The 19,360-nt window shown below is 50.9% G+C and overlaps 1 protein-coding gene across 9 annotated transcripts in view; it reads right to left on the bottom strand.

The window, feature by feature from the left end:
• CSMD2 (CUB and Sushi multiple domains 2) overlaps positions 1-19,360 on the bottom strand; it is a 541,275-nt gene that overhangs the window by 219,517 nt on the left and 302,398 nt on the right. For 8 of the 9 annotated variants that reach the window (XM_084873018.1, XM_084873017.1, XM_084873019.1 and 5 more), the window contains 2 exons: positions 17,105-17,208; positions 13,844-13,956 (listed from right to left, as the gene is read on the bottom strand). The exons of the other annotated variant lie outside the window; for it this stretch is intronic. In XM_084873018.1, the coding sequence (XP_084729144.1) occupies positions 13,844-13,956; positions 17,105-17,208 (217 nt within the window). The remainder of the gene's footprint in view (positions 1-13,843; positions 13,957-17,104; positions 17,209-19,360) is intronic. 9 annotated transcript variants of the gene reach the window in all.

Raw genomic sequence — 19,360 nt, 5'->3', positions numbered from 1 at the left:
GGGTGTTGAGATCCTGGCCAAGGACTGTCACTGCAGGCATTCGGAGACCTAACGGAAGTTACCCAGCATCTGAAGACAGAGCTGAATCCTACTCCGTAAGCTACGTCCCGGACTTAACGTTTCTTAGGGAGGTCCCACCATGCTGTAGAAGATACACACATATGGGGGTACACCTTCCATGTCCCTGCCAACAGCTGCTAGTCTGCGGGTGTGATCAGCTCAAGAGAACCAGTATTCTCAGAGGAGGAAGGAATCTGCCAGCTCTCCCCCAGGGGTAGGTACGGGTCTTCCCCCATTCCTACATCCACCCCATTTCTCCTGCGTCAGTGCCACCAGAGCATGAAATGATGTAATGAGCACCTGCTCTTTGCCAATCCCTGTGCTAGAGACTAGAGATCTGGACTTGGGTCCTGCTGTCCATGGCCGAACAGGGACCTGTGAGGGAGAAAGTATAATATTTATGTCACTGTGTGATTGTGCTGCAGAAGGGCCAGAAGGATACCTGGAGGGTGGGGCTGGAAATAGGTGAGATGTGGGCAGTGAGGCACTAATCTTGGGCACAAAACTTCATAAGCCAGCAAAATTTCAGAAACCAAGACCATATCTTAGTGTAACATTTTTTAGGAACTCAAAATTAATGACTAGGTAGGCAATTCAACATTTAAAAAAATACCAAGACCTAAACTGAAGACCAGATCTGACCTTGCACTTGGATAACTCACCTCTCTGGTCTCATCCTAGTCCTCATCATCAGAGCCTGTGGTTATTTCAAATGTTGATGTTTTTAATCACTGACATTTTCCATTAATCTTCATTTTTAAACTTATGTTAAAATATTTGTATTAATTACTGTGTTTTTTGGCGTCCTTCACCTCCTTTAAATTTTATGCCCAAGGTGAGTGAGTACCTTGCTCCTCTCACCCCAGTCCCAGCCCTGGCATCAGGGAAGGCTTCTTGGAGGAGGTAATGTCTAAGCTGAGATCTGAAGCCTAGGCAGGAGCCAGCAGGTGAAAGGACCGGGGGATTCATTGCAGCATCATTTACAATAACCAAGACATGCATAGATGAATTAGTAAGGAAAATGCACACACACACACACACACACACACACACACACACACTGGAACATTATTCAGCCACAAACTAGAAGGAAATCTTGCCATTTGTGACAAAATGGATGAAATTTGAGGGCATTATACTAAGTGACATAAGCCAAAGAGAGAAAGATAAATACTATATGGTATCACTTATACATGGAATCTAACAAATCTAAACTCATAGAAACAAAGAGTAGAGCAGTGGTTGTCAGGCCTGGGGGGTGGGGGAATGAGGAGATGTTGGTAAAAGGATACAACGTTCCAGTTATATGATGAGTAAGTTCTGGGGACCTTATGGACAGCATGGTGACTATAGTTCACAATACTATACTGTATATTTGAAAGTTGCTAAAAGAGTTGATGTTAAAAGTTCTCATCACACACATACACAGATTGTAACTATATGAGATGATGGTTGTGTTGGCTAATCATATCATGGTAACCATTTTACAATATATACACATGTCAGGTCATCATGTGTATATATTGTAAAATGTTATCTGTTAATTATATTTCAGGGAAGCTGGGGGAAAAGAGAGGAATGAGTGGGAGAGAAGGGGGGAGAAGCACCCTTGGGGTGGAGATGAGGCCATGCAAAGTCTCATTGGTAAGACTGTAGGACTGCAATGACAACAGTGATACTAACTAGCTAACAGTTGCTATAACTAATAATCTGGTGCTGATTATGTGCCGGCAGCCACTTGGAGCACTTTAGATATATTGAGTCACTTCATTCTTACAGTAACCCTGAGAGGTAGGTACTATTATAGCCTAATAAGTAAACTGAGGCACGTATCAATCATGTAAAGCCATAGAGCTAGAGAATGGTGGATCAAAGATTCAAATGGGTTGAATGGTCTTAGGGCTCCTAACCACTGTGCGATATTGCCTTTCTATACACAAGGTACTGTCGGCAAGGTGCTGAGAGATGAGGCTGGAAAAGGCAGCAGGGCCAACCCATGGAAGGGCCTGTGAGATCTGCTATTAAGACTGAGCTACAGATAACAGGCGCCTGGGAGTCCACAAAGGGGTCCATTCTATTGAGCATTTCATATTGTACATTCTGAAAGATCACTCCAACTGTTGTCTGTAGAAAAGTCAGGAGCAGCCATTATGGAGGCAGAGGGATCATTAACAAATGCCTGAGTGTCTACTTAGTGAGCCACTGCGCCTGCCCTGGGGATTCACAGAGAACGGGGCAGACATGGCCCTGCCTCGCTGGAGCCTCCATTCTAGTGGGAGTAATTTGGAAGGTGTTCCGGTAGCATCCCAGACTGGGCACTAACAGAGGGGATGGAGAGAGATAGAAAGATCTGGAAGGCCTAAAGTTGGAAGAAGCCATAGGCTCACTGAGAGTGAGGTTATAGGGGATAAGGGAGAGGCATGGGTCTACAGTGACATGAGGTGGGCCTTAGACCCTGGGTGTGCTTCCACTAAGATAAGAATGCAGGAGGAGGGACAGGTCTGGGGGTCAACAGTAGGGCATGTTGAGTGGACACAGGCACCTCCAAGTGAACACAGCTAGTATAAAGTGGCCTCATGGGTCTTAAGTTCAGGAGAAAAGTCTGGTCTAGAAATACAGAATTTGGATTCAGTTCACAGATGATAAAAGAAGCCATGAGAAGGATGAGACCACTCAAGGAGAGTGAGAAGAATTGCCAGTCCAGGACAGAACAGTTAGGTACACTGTAGGGACCAGCACAATGTTAGATTAAATCCCAGGGAAAGTGGGATAACAGAAGGCTAGAGAAGAATGAGCTTCAAGAAACACAATAGCACCGCGTGCTGCAGGGAAAAGCAGGTTAGTGAAGGGCAGTGGTGAATTAGCGGGGAGTAGACTGAATGTAACAATGGGACCAACACCCAATGGGAGAAGAGAAAGATGCTATAGGAAGAGTGGATGCCACTTAAAAATGGCATTTCCTAAAAGTGACAGAATGGAGAGAAGTTAGGTGGTAACACATGAGGAGTATGGACTTAAGGTGGCAGTTTAAAATATTTTTAAGATGGGAGAAATATAACCACGTTTAAATGCTAGGGAAGGAGAAGATAGATAGAAATAGAGATAAAGATAGACACATAAAATATAGAGGCAGATAGAGAAGATGAGAGATATCACATAGTTAGCTGAAGATATGGAGGAATAAGGGCATGAAACTCTAGAGAAGGCAGGAGAAATGGGCTCCCTGTGCTCCACTGCCCTGCCTGGAGTCACTTACTGGGGGAAGGCCTGAGAGACCTGGGGACTCTCGGGGGAACGAGGGAAGAGGTGATTGCAACAGGTGTTGAGGTAGGATCCCAGAAAGGCTGAAGGAGATTCTATGATGATGACACAGGCTCTGTTTTCTAAGTAAAGCAGGAGGTCATGGTCTTTGCTGAAAGTGAGAAACCAGTCCTGGGGAAGAAGGTTTGATGTTGACAAGAATGTCTGAAACAATCGCTCTGGAGAAGAAATCATGGCTGGATGGACTGCCAAAGCACCTCTGGGGCCCGAGGAGATGGAGATGCCTCATTTATAGGGACACCAAGAGCAGGACTGTGTGAGTTGTCCCAGAAGCCCTCAGTGATGTGGATCCCTCAGAAATGGAGGAAGCGCAGCAAGACTGATTGAGGAGCGGGTTGGGTTTGGAGAAATGGAAGGACAATGGGGCAGGGGGTTGGGATATTGTTAAAAGAATGGCTGAGGGGTTACTCAAGGGCTTTAGGCTAAATGAGAAAATAAGTGAGGAGGTGGGGGTGATAATCGAGAAGCCAAGGGAAGGATGATGAACAGGAGCAGGGTGGGGGGTAGGGGGTTGGGGGTCGGGAGGGCAATGAGTGGAGAAGCTGAAGAGACAAAGGATGCCAGAGCAGATGGGTGGAGTTAAGATTTCAGAGGTGCTGGAGATCAAGGTCTGGTTGGAGTGCACAGAGAGGAAGTGAGAAGATCAAAAAAACTGAAGAGGCAAGGTGATAACGGGAATAGAGAGGAAGAGACTGGAGATGTTGATGTAGAAAGTGGCACAGGTGGAAGGAGACAATGTAAGGTCAAAGGAGAAGTGTTTACACAGATGGAATAGATAGGAGAGTGAGCACATGAGCCCAGCTCTCTAACAGACATTCATGGCCAGGGGACATGAGTTGCTTGCACTGCAGAAGGCCATAGGGTAATGATGGCCTCAAGGGGAAGTCAGGTTTAAGGGGGCTTTTGGCCAAGAGAGCAAGGCATTGGAGAGGGGAATGTAAAGACCACAGAACCAGGATTCGGTGGAGGAGAGAGGAAGAACAGAGCAGCTTGGGAGCTCCTCCCAGGAAGGCAGAGGGGCTGGTGCCTGGCTTCGGTCCCTCTGACATCCCATCTTGATCTGGGCTTTCCTTTCAAGACAGGCATCAACCCCTCCTGGGAACACAGGGACCAAGTCCCCATGTCTTTCTGTAAATGGTTCCCTGTGCCCTACTGCTCTGCCTGAAAGGTGCTTGACCTTGACCTTTCTGGTCAGGTGTTAACCAAGTCCAATGTCAGGGCCCAGAAGTGCAAATGGATAAACCAAATTCTGACTTGGAGAAAATCATGCATGCAATTCCCTGCTGTCTGGCCTAATGTAATTCCATTCTATGTTTATCTCTCTCCCTTTCTCCCTTTGCCTACCAAAAGCAAGCTGGGGACACGAGATGAGCGTTTCAGACGCCTCCGAATTCCATCACGCTGGCCCTTCGCTCAGCTTATTTGCTTTCCCTGTTCTCAGCGGTGCTGTTCCTATCATCTGTGATCAACCTTGGTCTTCTCCCAGGTTTTTCAATTTCTAATACCAAATTGCAGCCCTATTTTATGACAATGTCTGTTCAGTGGGAAGTGCGTCATGTGTTGCCATAAATTCTCCATTTGATGTGCTCCGGGAAGGGCAGCGCTGCTCGCAGGGAGGAGGGGTGTCCAAGCTTGGGCTGCGATTTGGTGCCTTTACAAATGGATGCGACTTCATTTATTTCATTGTTTATTCACTGTTCTCTCAGCCGGGGCCTGGCGTCCTCACCTGGAATTTTCCTATTCCCACGCCTCACACTGTAGACTGCAGTGTACGAGGCTGCCTCCTCAAAGATGCCCCCTGGATGCTCCCCATTTCATTTCCTCTCTTTGCACCCCATTCTCTTCCTTCATAGCACTGACTGTCCTTCCTAAGTATTCACCTGCTTATTTTATCAGTTACTGTTCTAGATGTCAGGAGTACAGAAGTGGGGAAAAGGGACAAAAATCCCCACCCCCATGGAGCTTAACTGCCTCTTTTCTCGATTCATGTACTCAGCCCCTTTCCCCGCCTCCAGCTGCCAGGCTGACCTTGTTTCTTGTTCCCACCCAAGGTGTGACCTATGGAGGTGGGCATTGGTCATGTCGTGTTGCTCACTCTGCACCCAGCACTAACACAGTGCCTGGAACACAGAATATTATGTTCAGTGTGTGAGTCCAGCTAATATTTATTGCATGGAAACTGCCAAATGCCACGGCCAGCACTAAAGACACAGAGCAGTCTGACCCATGGCCCTGCCATTGGAGAATCCCTAGTCAGGTGGGTATGGGGTAATTACAGCATAAATGATGAGGGCAGGGGAGGAGGTGTGCCTCTGACCGCAGAGCCTCAGGGAGAGCAGAGGGCAGTGCAGGCCTTGGGGCTGGAGGAGGCAGCTGGAGGTGGACCAAGTCGGACATGGAATCAGCCTGGATCTCGCCTCCGCTCTCATCCAGTCCTCAGGAACACCTCACGTGGCTCCTCCTCCTCCACACATCAGGCCCCTCAGCTCTAGGCCCTTCTCCCACTCCTTAGTCTCCCCTCCCAATTTCTCACCTGGATGGTGGCATGGGGCAAGAGTGGGTCTCCTGCTTCTTCCCTCTATTCTGAACTATAAGCAGTGTGAGATAGCTCAGAAATAGAAATCCATTTATCACCATGTCCTGCTCATTGATTCTCTCCGAGCTTCCTAAAACCTTATCTCCTCGGCAGGGCAGGGCCTTCACCTCGGCCTTCCACCGCAGCTTCATCTTTGGCCATCACTGACCTTGAGCTTTGTACACCACAAAAAAACTGAGCAGCCTGTGGGAAGGCAAGATAGAGCGCCGGTGACGAGTGAGAGCTCTGATGGCAGTGAGTGCTGGGCCTAAATCCTGCCCCTGCACTAAGGAGTAGACCCGGGACCCATTTCTCACTCTCTCCGAGCCCCAGTTTTGTCATCTGGAAAATGGAAGTGGTGATAATAACTCCCACCTTACAGGGCTGTCCTGAGGGTTTAATGAGCTTGTGCATGTAAGACAATTGTCAAAATGTCTGGCCCATGGCACGTACCCAGGAACCAGTAGGTGTTACCTCACTGTCAGGCGTGGCTTGTTGTTGGCAGAGCCCAGCTGGCTCCCCTGTGGCTCTAACTTGGCACCTGCTGTCCCTCTGCTCCCGAATGAACACCCCTGCTTGTCTGCCAGACAAAGCGCCATCATTCATGTCAGCCCCCGTGCTGTCCAGGCTGAGATCTTGCCTAGGATGTCTGGGTCGAGCCAGGCGCTCTCTCCCACTCGCAGCCCCTGGGAAGACCTCCTGTTACAGCTGCGGCTTTGGCTTATGATTCTCCCTGTGAAATGAAGTTTCTTGAGGATGGAGAGGGTTTTTGAAATATCTCCCTCCAGCTTCTAGTAGAGTGCAAGGCACAGAGGAGACATTCCGTAAGAGTTTGAGGGATGACAGAGGAGGATGGAGAGAAGCAGGAAAGGAGACTCGGAGGAAGGGAGCATCGTGTTGGAGAAGAGTTAGAGCTTCAATGTGGCAGGAAGTGATGAAGAGGGACGAGGCCATGACTGAGACCACAAGAGCCTGGTCTAAGGGCTGAAAGTTTGTTTATGCTTTATTTTGTACGCGGTCAGTTCTTCGAGGCCGGGGGTTTGATGATGCTGTCTAGAGCGCGGGAGGGATGCGTGTCTACACCGGAGCACAGTCTTGCGCATACTAAGTGCCACACCGATTCATCGTTTAGCCAGCACTGGTGAGTGACTGGGCATATATGGTGCATTAAGATGACCTCTGGGCATACCTGGATCTCATGGATAGACTTAGAACCCACATCCCACTCCATGTCTCCTTCTGATGGGAAGGACGCCAGGAGGCAGGAGACACAAAGCACCTTGTGTATACTGTGGGGTATTTGTGCACCTCTCTCTGCACATGACTTTCACAAATAGGATGGAAGTGTGGGTGGCTGAGGTGGCAGACATGCTTCCTTCCTCACCTCCTTCCTCCACGGCGCTGCCTGGGCATGTGACAGGCTGAAGCAGGATAAGAGAAGAGGTGATGTGAATATGGACAAGTAGGATATCTAGGTGGCCTCGAAGCTGTCTGCATTTGCCCCAAATTGGAGCTTGCCATTTGCAAAAGCCCGGTATTTGGTGAGTAGATCTCAGGGACAAATCATTTCCTGTCAAATTTTAATGCTGCGGCATCCTCTGGCTGTTTGTCACTCTACCCACAAGGGCTAGGACAGAAGGGCTTTCCTGAGAGAAGGCAGCCGCTGCCTGGATCTAGGTAAACTCTAGATCCCGGTGCTGAGGAAGCCTTAAGGGTATCATGGAAACTCAGTGAGTGTCTTCAGAACATGGCTGGTGCCATTCTTGAAAGAAGTAAGAAAGTTTGGACTTCTGTGCTTATGGGGATGAAACTAGAAGCAGGGGTGTCCTGAAAGTAGCAGATTTGGGCTGAGAATGGTTACATGCATGCTATTCCGATAGGAGGAAAGGCGGTGTCTGAAAAAGAGGGGAGTCGATGGTGCTGGTCTGCTGCCCTTGCCTCCTATCCAGCCCAGCTCCAGCAGCGTCCTTCAGCAGTGCCCACCAGCAGAGGAGATGGAGACACTGCTGGCGGAGAGAGGGCTAGTCTCAGACATTATCTCCCTACTTACTCTAAATCTTTATTTCTGCCCAAGTCTTAGCTCCAACCCTATGCATATGCCAGTTCTCCAAGCCAAACTTTCCTCTTTCTCAGGGATGCTGACCAGCTCCTTTTCATCCTTCCAGCAGTTCTCAGTCTCAGACACCAGCTCCTCCAGGAAGCCCTCCCTGATGCCCCGAAGCAAGATTACTGCCCCTCCTTGATATTTCCCATTTTTTAGCACTGCCTCATCTCTAATGAAGACAGGCTATGACTTGGGTGCACACACAGACTATCTTGTTGTCCTTGTGGCCCAGATGTCCTGAACAGCATCTGTGACACATGATAGGGGCTTAGACAGTATTGAGTACCCAGGGGACCTCATTTCCAACATGAGTGCCCAGGACTGCGGGGCCACCTTTCTGCATAACCTCTACTCCCTCACTCCTCCCAGTCTCCAGGGTCAGGCTCCCCCCAGCCCCCTCTTCCTGTGCTAGACCAGGCTCCCAGGTTTAGCTCCAGGCTGCAGATCCCAGACTCCAAGTTGGGAAGCCAGGAGACTCCCAGACTGATGCTAAAACTTGTTAGCAAGTTGTACGTAATTTTATGTTTCTGGTAAATGCTAATTGCCTGTTCCTTAAATATTTCTTGTTCTACTCGGAAGCAAAGCAGTTGCCACTGTGAATGCATTTCCTACAGCTGGCTGTCCCTATGCATGGGGACCGAGCTTCCTGCTCAGACTCCTCAGATATCGATGGAGCCTAAATCCCCTCCCCCACCTCACCCTGGGAGTGTGGCATGCAGAGCTGGAAGAATTTTCAGGAAATAAATCTCCCAATTTCCCCATTGGGGAATCACGCTTTCAACAAGGGGCAGAAAGGGGTGCTACTCCAGTATTACCTGTTTGCCCCCAAGAAAGCTTCTCTCTACGTGAACTGGGACAGAGGAGGTATTGATGAAGATGGGGCCAGGTGTGCCTGGAGGAAGTCTCTGCTCTCAGGGGCTCCATGCCACCTGCAGAACATCTGCATGCCTGCTACCCTCCCAGCCCTGAGCCAAATTGTGCTATAGGGAATTCACCAGAAACTGGGATTAAAAGAGGGCCAAGAGGGGGGTGAAGGTCATTTTGAGGCTTCGGGCCATGGGTGCAGCTTGGGAGAGGAGATGCAGGCTTTTAATCCAGTACTGGCTAAATTCCAGGCCCTCCGCCGGGCACTTCACTACGCTGAGTCCTTGTAACACCCTGCCTTGTGAGATAAATGTTTAGCAGCCCCCTTCACTCATGAGAAAACTCAGGCTCGGAGATGAGACTGGCTGAAGATCACACACAGAGCCTGTAGCAGAACTCAATTACAAGTTGGGTTTGTCTGACCCTAAAGCCCAGGGGATAGAAGGTGTGGGCTCTCGGCACCGGAGTTCCGGAAGCTGGTCAAGTAGGGGATAGGGGATTGAAAGGATGCTGAGGAAAGGTGCCCAATTGAGCCCATGCAAAATGTCATTACAATTTAATTCCGCGAGCTTCACTGAGCACACCTATGTGTCGGGCCCTGGGATAGGCCCTATGGACCTTAGAGATGAATAAACTGGAATTCTGCTTAGAACGGATTCATAAAAACCAGAATTCGGCTTGGAATGACCATCATGGAGAGCCTGGGATGCCAAGCGGATGATTGTACCTTCCCCAAAAGCAATGCGGAGTTGTCCTGAAAGTTGTTTTGAGGAGGAGGAAACTGCCAGGTTTGGATTCTGGGTGAAGGCTGTGCTGCATGTGGCAGATGGGGGTGGGGTGGGGGCTTGAGTCAAGTGAGAGGGGGATGCAGGCCTGGCAGCAGCGAAGACAAGGAGCTGGGCACTGCAGAGGGAGGACTGTCAGAATCTAGGACGGGGTTAGTGGTGGGAAAGGGAGGAGGAGGTAAAAGAAGAAAGAGTGATAGCATGGATGGTGGCTCTGTTTCTTAAGATGGGGACACAGGGGCAGGGGCAGTGGGAAGGGGGAGATGAAGAGCTTCATTTTGGATGGTGTTAAGGACTGAATGTTTGTGTCCTTAGCCCCCGTCCAATGACTATGTTGAAGGCTTAGCCCCCCAGGTGGCTGTATTTGGAGATGGGGCCTCGAAGGAAGTAATAAAGGTTAAATGAGGCCATATGGGTGGAGCCCTGATCCCACAGGGTTAGCATCTTTTTGAGAAGAGACACAGAGGGCTTGCTCTCTGTCAATTCGTGTGCATGCAGAGGAAAGGCCACGTGAAAGGCAGCCATCTGCAAGGCAGAAAGTAAGCCTGGACCAAACACTCAATCAGCCAGAACCTCGCTCTTGGACTACTAGCCTAGAATTGTGAGGAAATAAATTTCTGTTTACGCCACCCAGGCTATGGCATTTCATTATGTGCAGATGGGTTAGGTTTGAGATGTTTGAAGAGAAGCTATATAAAATGTGTCACCAGTGGACTAAAATGCAAGTGGGAACAGCTTTGGAAGCCACTGGTATTTAGGTTGAGGCTGGAGCCATGAGAGTGGATGTGATCAACTGTGGAAGGTTCTACAAAACGAGGATGGAAGCTAAGGCCAGACACTGAAAGACAGTGATGAACCATGCTGGTGCTCCAAGGGAGCAGCCAGAGCAGTGGAGAAGCAGTGGCCACAGGTGGGAGAAGCCCTGAGAGCAGCTTGCGGGGCACAGTCACAGCAGATGCCAGGGAACTCAATCACCCACCTTTTTACTCTTCATCATGAAGGTGTGAGATCGATGGGCTTCACCCCTCCAATAAACTGTCAGTGGCAGGGGAACAAGAAAGGAAAGGCAGGCCCATCCTGACATTTGGTAATTCATTGGTTCTTCCCACTGGACAAGGTGCAAACCCTTTATGAAGCCTCAAGCTCTCTGTGGCCAGGACTGGCCTTCTGCCACTTCTGCCTCCACACCATACACTGTGGCCACAGTGGACCATCTCATTTCTCAGCCAGTCTGGGGAGCGGGGGCCCAGGTGGGGAGTGCAGGTGTGAGGCGGGGCCCTAGAACCAGGGCCTATCAAAGCAAGCACAGTCCATCTGCGGGACGGCAAGAAGCCATGTGTCCCCGGGCAGAGGAGGACACCCGGTGGAGAGCAGGGCAATCATAGAAGGTTTGGGAGGAGAGAAACTTCAGTAGCCTCCAGGGGAAGTTGCCTCAGTGCCCGGCACCGTGCAGGGAGCTTTCTGTGACTTCCTTTCACTTTCTGAACATGCTGGGGGGTTGCTATTTATTATCCCACCATGGTGGTCCCTGAGGGCACCCCAAGTCTTTACATGGCACTGCAAACCCCAAGATAATGAACATGAAGCTTCTGGCACATAATGGGCTCTCAACAAGTCCCTTTCTATTCTAATGCAATCACACCAAACAGGTCTAATTCTTCTTTCCCACGAAACAATCCTTCAGATATTTGGACCCAGCTCTCAGGTCTCCCTTGAGCTTACTTTACCCCCTCCTCCCCCCGATAAGCACTCGGGTGGTTGTTCACCTTTCTCACTGGGCTTGCCTGATGTCCTCTCCGTGTCCATCCCAAGCTGCGGTCCCTGCATCTAAGTTCAATTCTCTGATGCCAGATCAGCTCAGGACAGAAGAAAGCACCCTAACTCCCTGGGATCAATTCTAGTAGCTAATTTTTTGAACCTTAAAACATGCTTGATAGTTATCCCTGCTTCATCTGGCCATGGTAATGTAGCCCACAGTCTGTCCCGTCGAGATCTTTCTGCATGCAGACTGGTGTACTGGTCTGTCTTTCAAACTCACGCTATTTATGTCTAATCTGAGCCATTGATAAAATATGGACAGAGTAAGGGCACGTGATGACAGGATCATTCCTCCCCCTTTGGAAGCATTCACTGCGGAACATCCACAGAAGTTCAGAAAGCGGGGGAACTTTAGAAGCTGCATGCCAGAGTTCATTCCCATTTTCAAAGCAGCGAGTGCCAGAGCTTGGACCTGAATCAGTGTCTCCTGATTTCTTGCCTGATGCTCTTTCCACCGCCCCACAGCTGTCTGAGTGTAACTCCAGGCACCAGAAGAGCCCATTCTTAACTACCTACATATGCACTCATCAGTTACATACTTACTGCATTGCAATGTGCGACACTTTTTACTTTCACATTCTTTATCTAAGCGCAATCTTCACAGTAGCCCTGGGACCTAGGTTGTATTATTATCTGCACTTCACAGATGCAAAAACAGAATCCTACAGGGGCTTCCTGACCTAACCTGGAGCTAGAAAGCCAGAGAACCAGAATTTAAACTCAGCACTTGTCCCCCAATAGATGTTCTCTGCCTGCTGCTCTGTCTCATCTAGACATATGCTTCCTGATCTTAGAACAGTGCAGTCACTGTACTCACCCCAGTGGGCACTGAGGTATGACAGTGCTAGTGCAGGAAATATGGGCTGACCTCCTATTATGGGTTGAATTGTCTTCCCCCAAAAGATATGTTGGATCCTAACCCCTGGTGACTGTGCGTGTGACTTTATTTGGTTCTTTGCAGAAGTAATCAAGTTAAGATGAGGTCATACTGGAGGTAGGGTGGGCCCTTTATCCGTTCTGACTGGTGTCTTCTAAGAGGGGGAGAGAGTCACACAGGGCTGAATGGGACAACAGAAGCAGAGACCAAAGTGCTATAGCTACAAGCCAAAGAATGCCAGGACCACGGGAAGGATCACCAGGGAAGCTAAGAAGAGGCAAGATGCTACCCAGAGTCGCAGAGGGAGCACTGCCTCCTGACACCTAGCCTCCAGCTGTGAGAGAACACACTGCCTTTGAACCAAGCTGTCGGGTGTGTGGCTCTTCGTTAGGGCAGCCCTAGGACGCGCTGTGCATCCAGGTTGGAGACAGTCCAGGTCCTGGTACAGAAGGACCCTTGAGCATTGGGGTGTCAGGCCCATGGAGCAGAACGAGTCTTTGGCACTGCTCCCCCTAAAGAGCTTCTTGTAGAAAGCTCAGGTCTCTGAGTTGGGGATGCAGTTGGATCCTGTCTCTCTAGTAGCCACCCTGTCATTTTAAAGACACAAGGCCCCCATTCTTGATAAAGCATTCCCTGATGTCCCGGAAGATGACTGCCCTTCGTGCTCCAAGGCTCTCTCTGCCACGCCCCCCTGACTGCAATAGCTCCCCTGCTTTTGCTCTGTCTCTGCTATAGGGCCTGGGTCTGATGCATCTGCTCCCTAGTGCTGGCCCAGGGCCCGACACCTAACAGGGCCTTTACAAATCCCTGGGGGATGGCTTCTGCTCCCCTTTTTTGTGGGTTTTGGCATTAGCAGTCATGAGTCAACAGGATGTGTGGAAGTGCAGGGAAGGGTGACAGTGGTGGCATCTCTTGGGCCCAGAGTCTGCCATTCCCTTAATGGCTGGCTGTTTCCATCGAGAGATGAAGGTCACCCTCATCTGTATCATCTGTATCCTCTTCAGGCCTCCAATGGTGAGTGTCTGTCCCTAGCACTGTGAACAGCCCCTTATCACTCTAACACCCCTAGTGGGTAGTAGCTTGGGAAGCTCCTATCTCCAGTATGAAGATAGGAAATATCCGAGGTTAGAGAGTTTATGGGGTCCTTAAAAGGCCTACATGAGTTTCGTATGAGCTGGGGATGGAACTGATGTGTGTGCCCAGTGCTGTGTGTCCAGTATTCTAAGTGATTTACTTCAGATAATCCTCAAATCAACCCAGGAGACCCACTGGATAAGGACAGAGGCTGGGGCTCAGAGATGTCAAGAACTCCAATGTGCCCAAGGAGAGGAAGCTAGTGCCGAGCCGAATCAGGTTCAAGCCCAGGGCTCGCTGACTCCAAATCCAGACCCCAAGGCTTTGACTCCAGAGCGGGTCCCTCACTCCCCAAGAGCAGTTACCTTCATAAGAGGCCTTGAATCCCAGGGAGCTGCCGCTGCCGTCCGTCTGGAAGAGGAGCCACATCTGATGGTGGGTGCTGACAATGAGATCTGGGACCGACGTACCTGTGAGGCTGTCAGGAGAGAGAGATTTAGAGAAGTGCACCCCACCACGGCACCCCACCTGAAGGACTGCCTGACTGAAGACACCTACAGGAGCATCTCGGAGCCAGGCTCACTCGGACAAATTCTGAGCTCCATGGAGTTTCTGACACTAGAGCCCAGGGACTCGGCACTTTTCCCCCTTGGCCACAGGCAGAGCCTGAATCTCAATCTCCACTTCCTCTCCCAGGCCCCTGGGCTTATGAGAGACATCTGTGGCCTCGCTGGCTCAGGGGGCAGGGCTGGTTGGAACCAGATCAAATTAAGGGACGTCTACACCCTGTAACTTCTGATTTCTCCTGTGAACTGTACTGCAGGAAAGACAGACAGAAACCCCTTCCCCTGGTGGGAACCCAGCCATTCCTTTCAGTGGACGTGTCCTCCTCTGCCAATATGAGAACTGAGGCTAAAAGCACAGCCGTGACCCTGGGCCACATTTTCTTAAGTTTGAGATTCTCACTCAACTCACATTTCCCAGGCACCTATCCAAGGGTGACACCGTCACGTCCATTATCTCATTTAATGCCCCCATTAGCTCAGTGAGGTAGGGGTTATCATCCCCACTGTACAGATGAGAAGGCAAAGGGACAACGTGGGCAATGGCTTTCCTGAGGTCAGCTTGCCGGAGAGTGGCAGAGCCAGCATCCGCTGCACAGGCTGGGGTTTCTGGAAGAAACCTGGCTTCCTCTTACTGTAGAGATGGGAACTGAGGCTCTGGAGGGGGCAATTTCGTTAATGGGTCTGCTCTACCCTGGGTCTCAAAGCTGAGGTTGGGGGTGTTGACTTGGCTGCAGAGAGATGCTCAGCACATGAGTGCCATGGGGGAGGAGCTGGGACAGACCACCTGGGGTTCACCAGCCCAGCCCGTGTGACATCCCTGATCTGGGGGCTCCCATGCGAGTAGACTGAGGCCAGGCCAGGGTTGGCTCTGACTCTGGGGTGGCAGTAAGCAAGAGAGAAGCCAAGGCCTCTGCTTTTCCTGTTTGACCCGATTGGGACAACAAAGTCGCCTGACCATTTTGCATGTGTTTCCCTGAAGGTCTGAGATGGACGTTGGCCTAAAGAGATCTGGCGGTGATGGGTGAGTCCCTGGGCTGCTACAGGACTTGCTGGGAGCTCACTCACACCAGATTAGTGCAAAGATCTGGGTGTGAGCCCTGGCTCTGCCATTCTTTGTGGGGGGGCCTTGGGCAAGATGCTGGGTGTCTCTGGGCCTTTCCACTCCATGTTAAATAACGGGGTTGGGTTGTTTGATCCCCAAGAGTCTTTTCAGCTTTGCTGTTCTAAGGTTCTCAGGGAAAAGCACATGGGGTTGTGGGAGGACCTCTTGGGCGCACTGAGTGGATACACCGTATAGGTCAGCGATTCAGGGCAGGTGAGTGAGGGGGTGTGGAGTGGGCACCAAGAGGAGTTATTATTAAATAGGTAAAATGGCTATCTGAATTTGCTGGGCTCTGGGGTATTCCGATGTCTGGCCAGATGTTATTCTTGGCGGGTCTGTGGTTTTGGATGAGATTAACATTTAAATGAGAGATGGAGTGCGCAGAGTGCCCTCCCCACTGTGGGTGGGCCTCATCCACTCAGCTGAAGGCCTGAACTGAACTGAAGGCTGACCTTCCCTTCACTGAGAGAAGATTCTTCCTGCCCGAATCCCAGCAGGGACTTGTGGGGGTTTCCTCCCTGCCTTGGACTTGATCCGGAACATCAGTTCTTCCTGGGTCTTGAGCCTGCTGGCCTTCACACCACAATTACATCATCACTTTCCTGGGTTTCCAACTTGCCGACTCACCCTGCAGATCTTGAGATTTGTCAGCCTTCATAATCATGTGAGCCAATTCCTTATAATAAACATCTCTCTCTCTCTCTCTCTCTCTCTCTCTCTCTCTCTCTCTCTCTCTCTCTCTCTCTCTCCCTCCCTCCCTCTCTCCCCCCTCCCTCCCTCTCTCTTTCTCTCTCGTGAATCCTGATTAACACAGTGGAATAAGCAGGGCTCACATTATTTCCTTTCTCCTGAGAGACCCCACGTCCTACCCATGTCACTGACTCAGTGGGTAACATCATGAGTCATTTAACTGCCCTGATAGGATCTTCTCCAGGCAGGAATGAGAAAGTATGGAAAGTTCCCAGAACAGAACAGCCCCTGGACAAGCCAGTTATTACTGAATAATGATCTTTCATTCATTATTAAAACCAGAGGGTACTAGTTTGGAGCTAGCCTGGCTGGGAGGGGGTATGGCAAGGGATGCTATCCCTCACTGAAATCAAAACACTCAAACTCAAGCGCTGATTCTGCCACCAGCCGTCTTTTGCAACTACTGGGCCTCCACCTGCTAAACTGGGATAATAACACCTTTCTCATAGGGCCACTATGGGAATTAAATGAGATAACTGATGTGAAAGTTGCCATCACAGCAAATACCGTAGTAGGTGCTCAGCATATGTGAAATCACCCCTTCTTTTTGGCAGGGGAGATGGATGAAGTCAGGCCTGTCTGTTTCTCTGAAGCTGGACCACGTGCATCAAACAAGAGCATTTTCCTGCTTCATGTCAGGCTGCTGGGGGTGGGCAAAGGAGAAGCCAAGACCCAGGGTCATGGAATCCCATACATCCTGATATCACCCTCTCCCTTGGCCAGACCATACAATGCTAACCTTTCTGGACTCAGAGAATGTGTACGTCCACGTGGTCCTGATTCTCTAGAACCTCCCACTTCCCAGATAGTTACAAGCAGGAAGGGAGGTTAGCAAAGCACTTGAATGTCTCTGTCTGAAGTCAGACCACCACAGATGCACTTGGCCTTGAGGAAAAACTGCTGGGTGGCAGGAGAGTCTGTGTCAAAGCAGACAGCCACAAAACCTCTATTTCCCTGCTCCCTAAGCCTGCTTGTTCTGTATACGTTTCCTGTGAATCCCTAGAGAGAAAGTGGCCTCGTGCTCTGTTTCCATCGGCTGGAGTAGAGAGAGGCGGAGGGACTGTTGCTGAAAGTAGGAGCACAACAAGGCACGTGTCCTGGTCGCAGTGTGGTCTGGGGCACAAGGCTAGACCCAGCAAGCCCATCCCCCCACCCTCAGCCACGGTCCCGTGCTCCCGCCCTCCCTCCTGAATGCCTACGTCACTTACATGTAGAGGACCGTTTTCTGGTCCCCGTCCTGCCCACCATCCCCGACCGTCAGGGTGTCATAGCCCCGCTCCAAGTCAAACTCCTCGAAGGCAAGCTTGATCACCTGGGGAGGGAGCAGGGGGTTAGGGAGCAGACAGGGGCCGCTGGGAGAGCCTGGCAGAGCCTTGAGTACAGGAAGACATTTCCCCGTTATGTTCCGATGCCCAGTGTCCCCGTGACATCATCCTACCCGACCCTCAATCCACACTGAGCAGTTCCATGCCCTGTGTTTTGAGTGTGAACTATTTCCCTCCAGGCCATACAGGCTCTGGGGTCCCCTGATGTTTTCCAAAGATGCTCAAGGCACATCTGCCCAAGTCTGGGGGCTGCCATGGCAACACTAGGCACATCTGGCCGACTCTGAGATGATTAGACTCGTTCTTCATGCTTTAATGCACAGGAACCCCCACGGGCGAGGTGGCAATTTTTCAGGCCACGTGTGGAATCTCAGCTATCCTCCCCCAGGGCCCTATGGACTCCTCTCAGCTTCTCTGCCTGCTTTTCCCCATCCTCTTTATTTGTTGAATAGTAAATGAATGGTCCAGGAAGGAGATCTTGACAAGATTCTTCTCTCTTAACTTGTAGTCCTGCCTTCCACAAATATTTCCAGAGCATTCACCATATGCCAGGCTAGGGGATGGGGTTTCAACATTGGGGTTCAACACAGTCCCTGCTCCCAGTGAGCAGGTGAGACAGAGAAGCAAACTGACAACCACAACATGGGGTGATGGACCCCATGCGAGTGGAAGACCAGCCAATGGGGGACGCTGAGGAGGGATGGCGCACAAGGCGCACAAGGCCCGCACTGGGGCAGACATGGAACATTCCAGAACAAGTAGTCAGTGTCAGTCCACGGCAAGTCCACAAACTGGCACACCTGCTGCCACCTCGCCTGGGAGTGGGAGACAATACACTTGGCCCTCTAGTGCTAGGAGGTGACGTAAGAAAGGCCAGGACTGGAGGATCTGCTTGGAGCTAGGTCTGAAGGGTCTCGAGACCTCCCTGCCCCGAAGAGCTGGGGCTCATTGGGGAGGAGCGGCAGAGGTTTTAAACAGTGGGCGGCAGGGGTATATTGGTGCTTGAGGAAGCATTAGTCTGGCTGCTCGTGTGGAAACCGGTGTGGCAGGAGTGAGGCCAGAGGTGGTGAGGATGTTTGAGGTTGCTGTGGGGGTTGCTGTGGAGGAGGGGATGGGGACGTTGCTGGGACCTGTGCCTATCCAGGAGGAGGGGATAGGCACGCACAGGTCCCAGCAACACTGAGATCTTGGTGACCACATGCCTGTGGGGTTGAGGGGGAGGAGGGCTTTACCATGGATTTGTAGGTTTCTAGTTTGAACACCCGGGTGGATGGGTGATGGTGCCTCTCGTGAAGACAGGGCCACAGAGGCACGATGGCTACTGTCTAATCTGGGTCTTTCTGTCTCTGGCAACTGGCTTCAACCTGAGGAAGATCTTCAGTCTCCCAGTGGGGAGGTTGGGATGCGGCTTTGTTCTCTATTCTATGTGCCAAGAAGAGAAGTCCTGTGGATAGGTTTTCCTGGTTATGCAGGTTTCCTCCAGCCAAACCAAACAGCCCAGCACCCACACACTGCCAGAGTGCCGGCAGGGCCTCACCCCAAGGTGCCTTCAGGCGCCTCGGAGCGAACAGCTGCCTCACATACTCATGAGCCCGGGTGCCATTTAAGCGGGACCCTGGCATGGGCATGGATTCACAGAGAGGAGCATTTCTATGTAAGAACATCCCTGAGCATGGACAGCCAGGGCAGACAGGAAGTGAGGGCCACTAGCTAGAAGGGCTAGAGCAGGCTTCCCGGAGGAAAGGAACCCCAGGCTGAGTTTGGGAGGTGAACTGAACTCAATACACGGGTATGGAAGGGGAGCAATCGGGCAGAGGAGCAGGTGACCTGGCAAAGGCATAGGACGCGGTCTTGTCCAGAGACTCCTGGTAAATCTGGAGTTGTTTACTGGAAGGTGGGGGTGACGCAGGAGAAGTAGGTGGAGCGGGCCCAGGAAGGGCTGTCTGTCATGCTAAGGGATTGGACTTTGCCCTAAAGACAAGGCAGGGCTTTGGAAGAGTTGTAAGCAAAGGTATGAGGTGAAATTGTTGCTTTAGGAGCAACAGCACTGAGGGACCTTGGGAAACCAGAGACTGATCTCAGGGCTATGGCAATACTGTAGTAGCAGGGTCCTTAGAAAGGGGATGGGCTGTAACTGTC

The sequence above is a fragment of the Pipistrellus hanaki genome, assembly GCF_964339955.1.
Source record: "Pipistrellus hanaki genome assembly, chromosome: 2".
NCBI lineage: Eukaryota > Metazoa > Chordata > Mammalia > Chiroptera > Vespertilionidae > Pipistrellus > Pipistrellus hanaki.
Note: the sequence above shows the minus strand (reverse complement) of the source record. Positions and strands in the feature narration are given on the sequence as shown.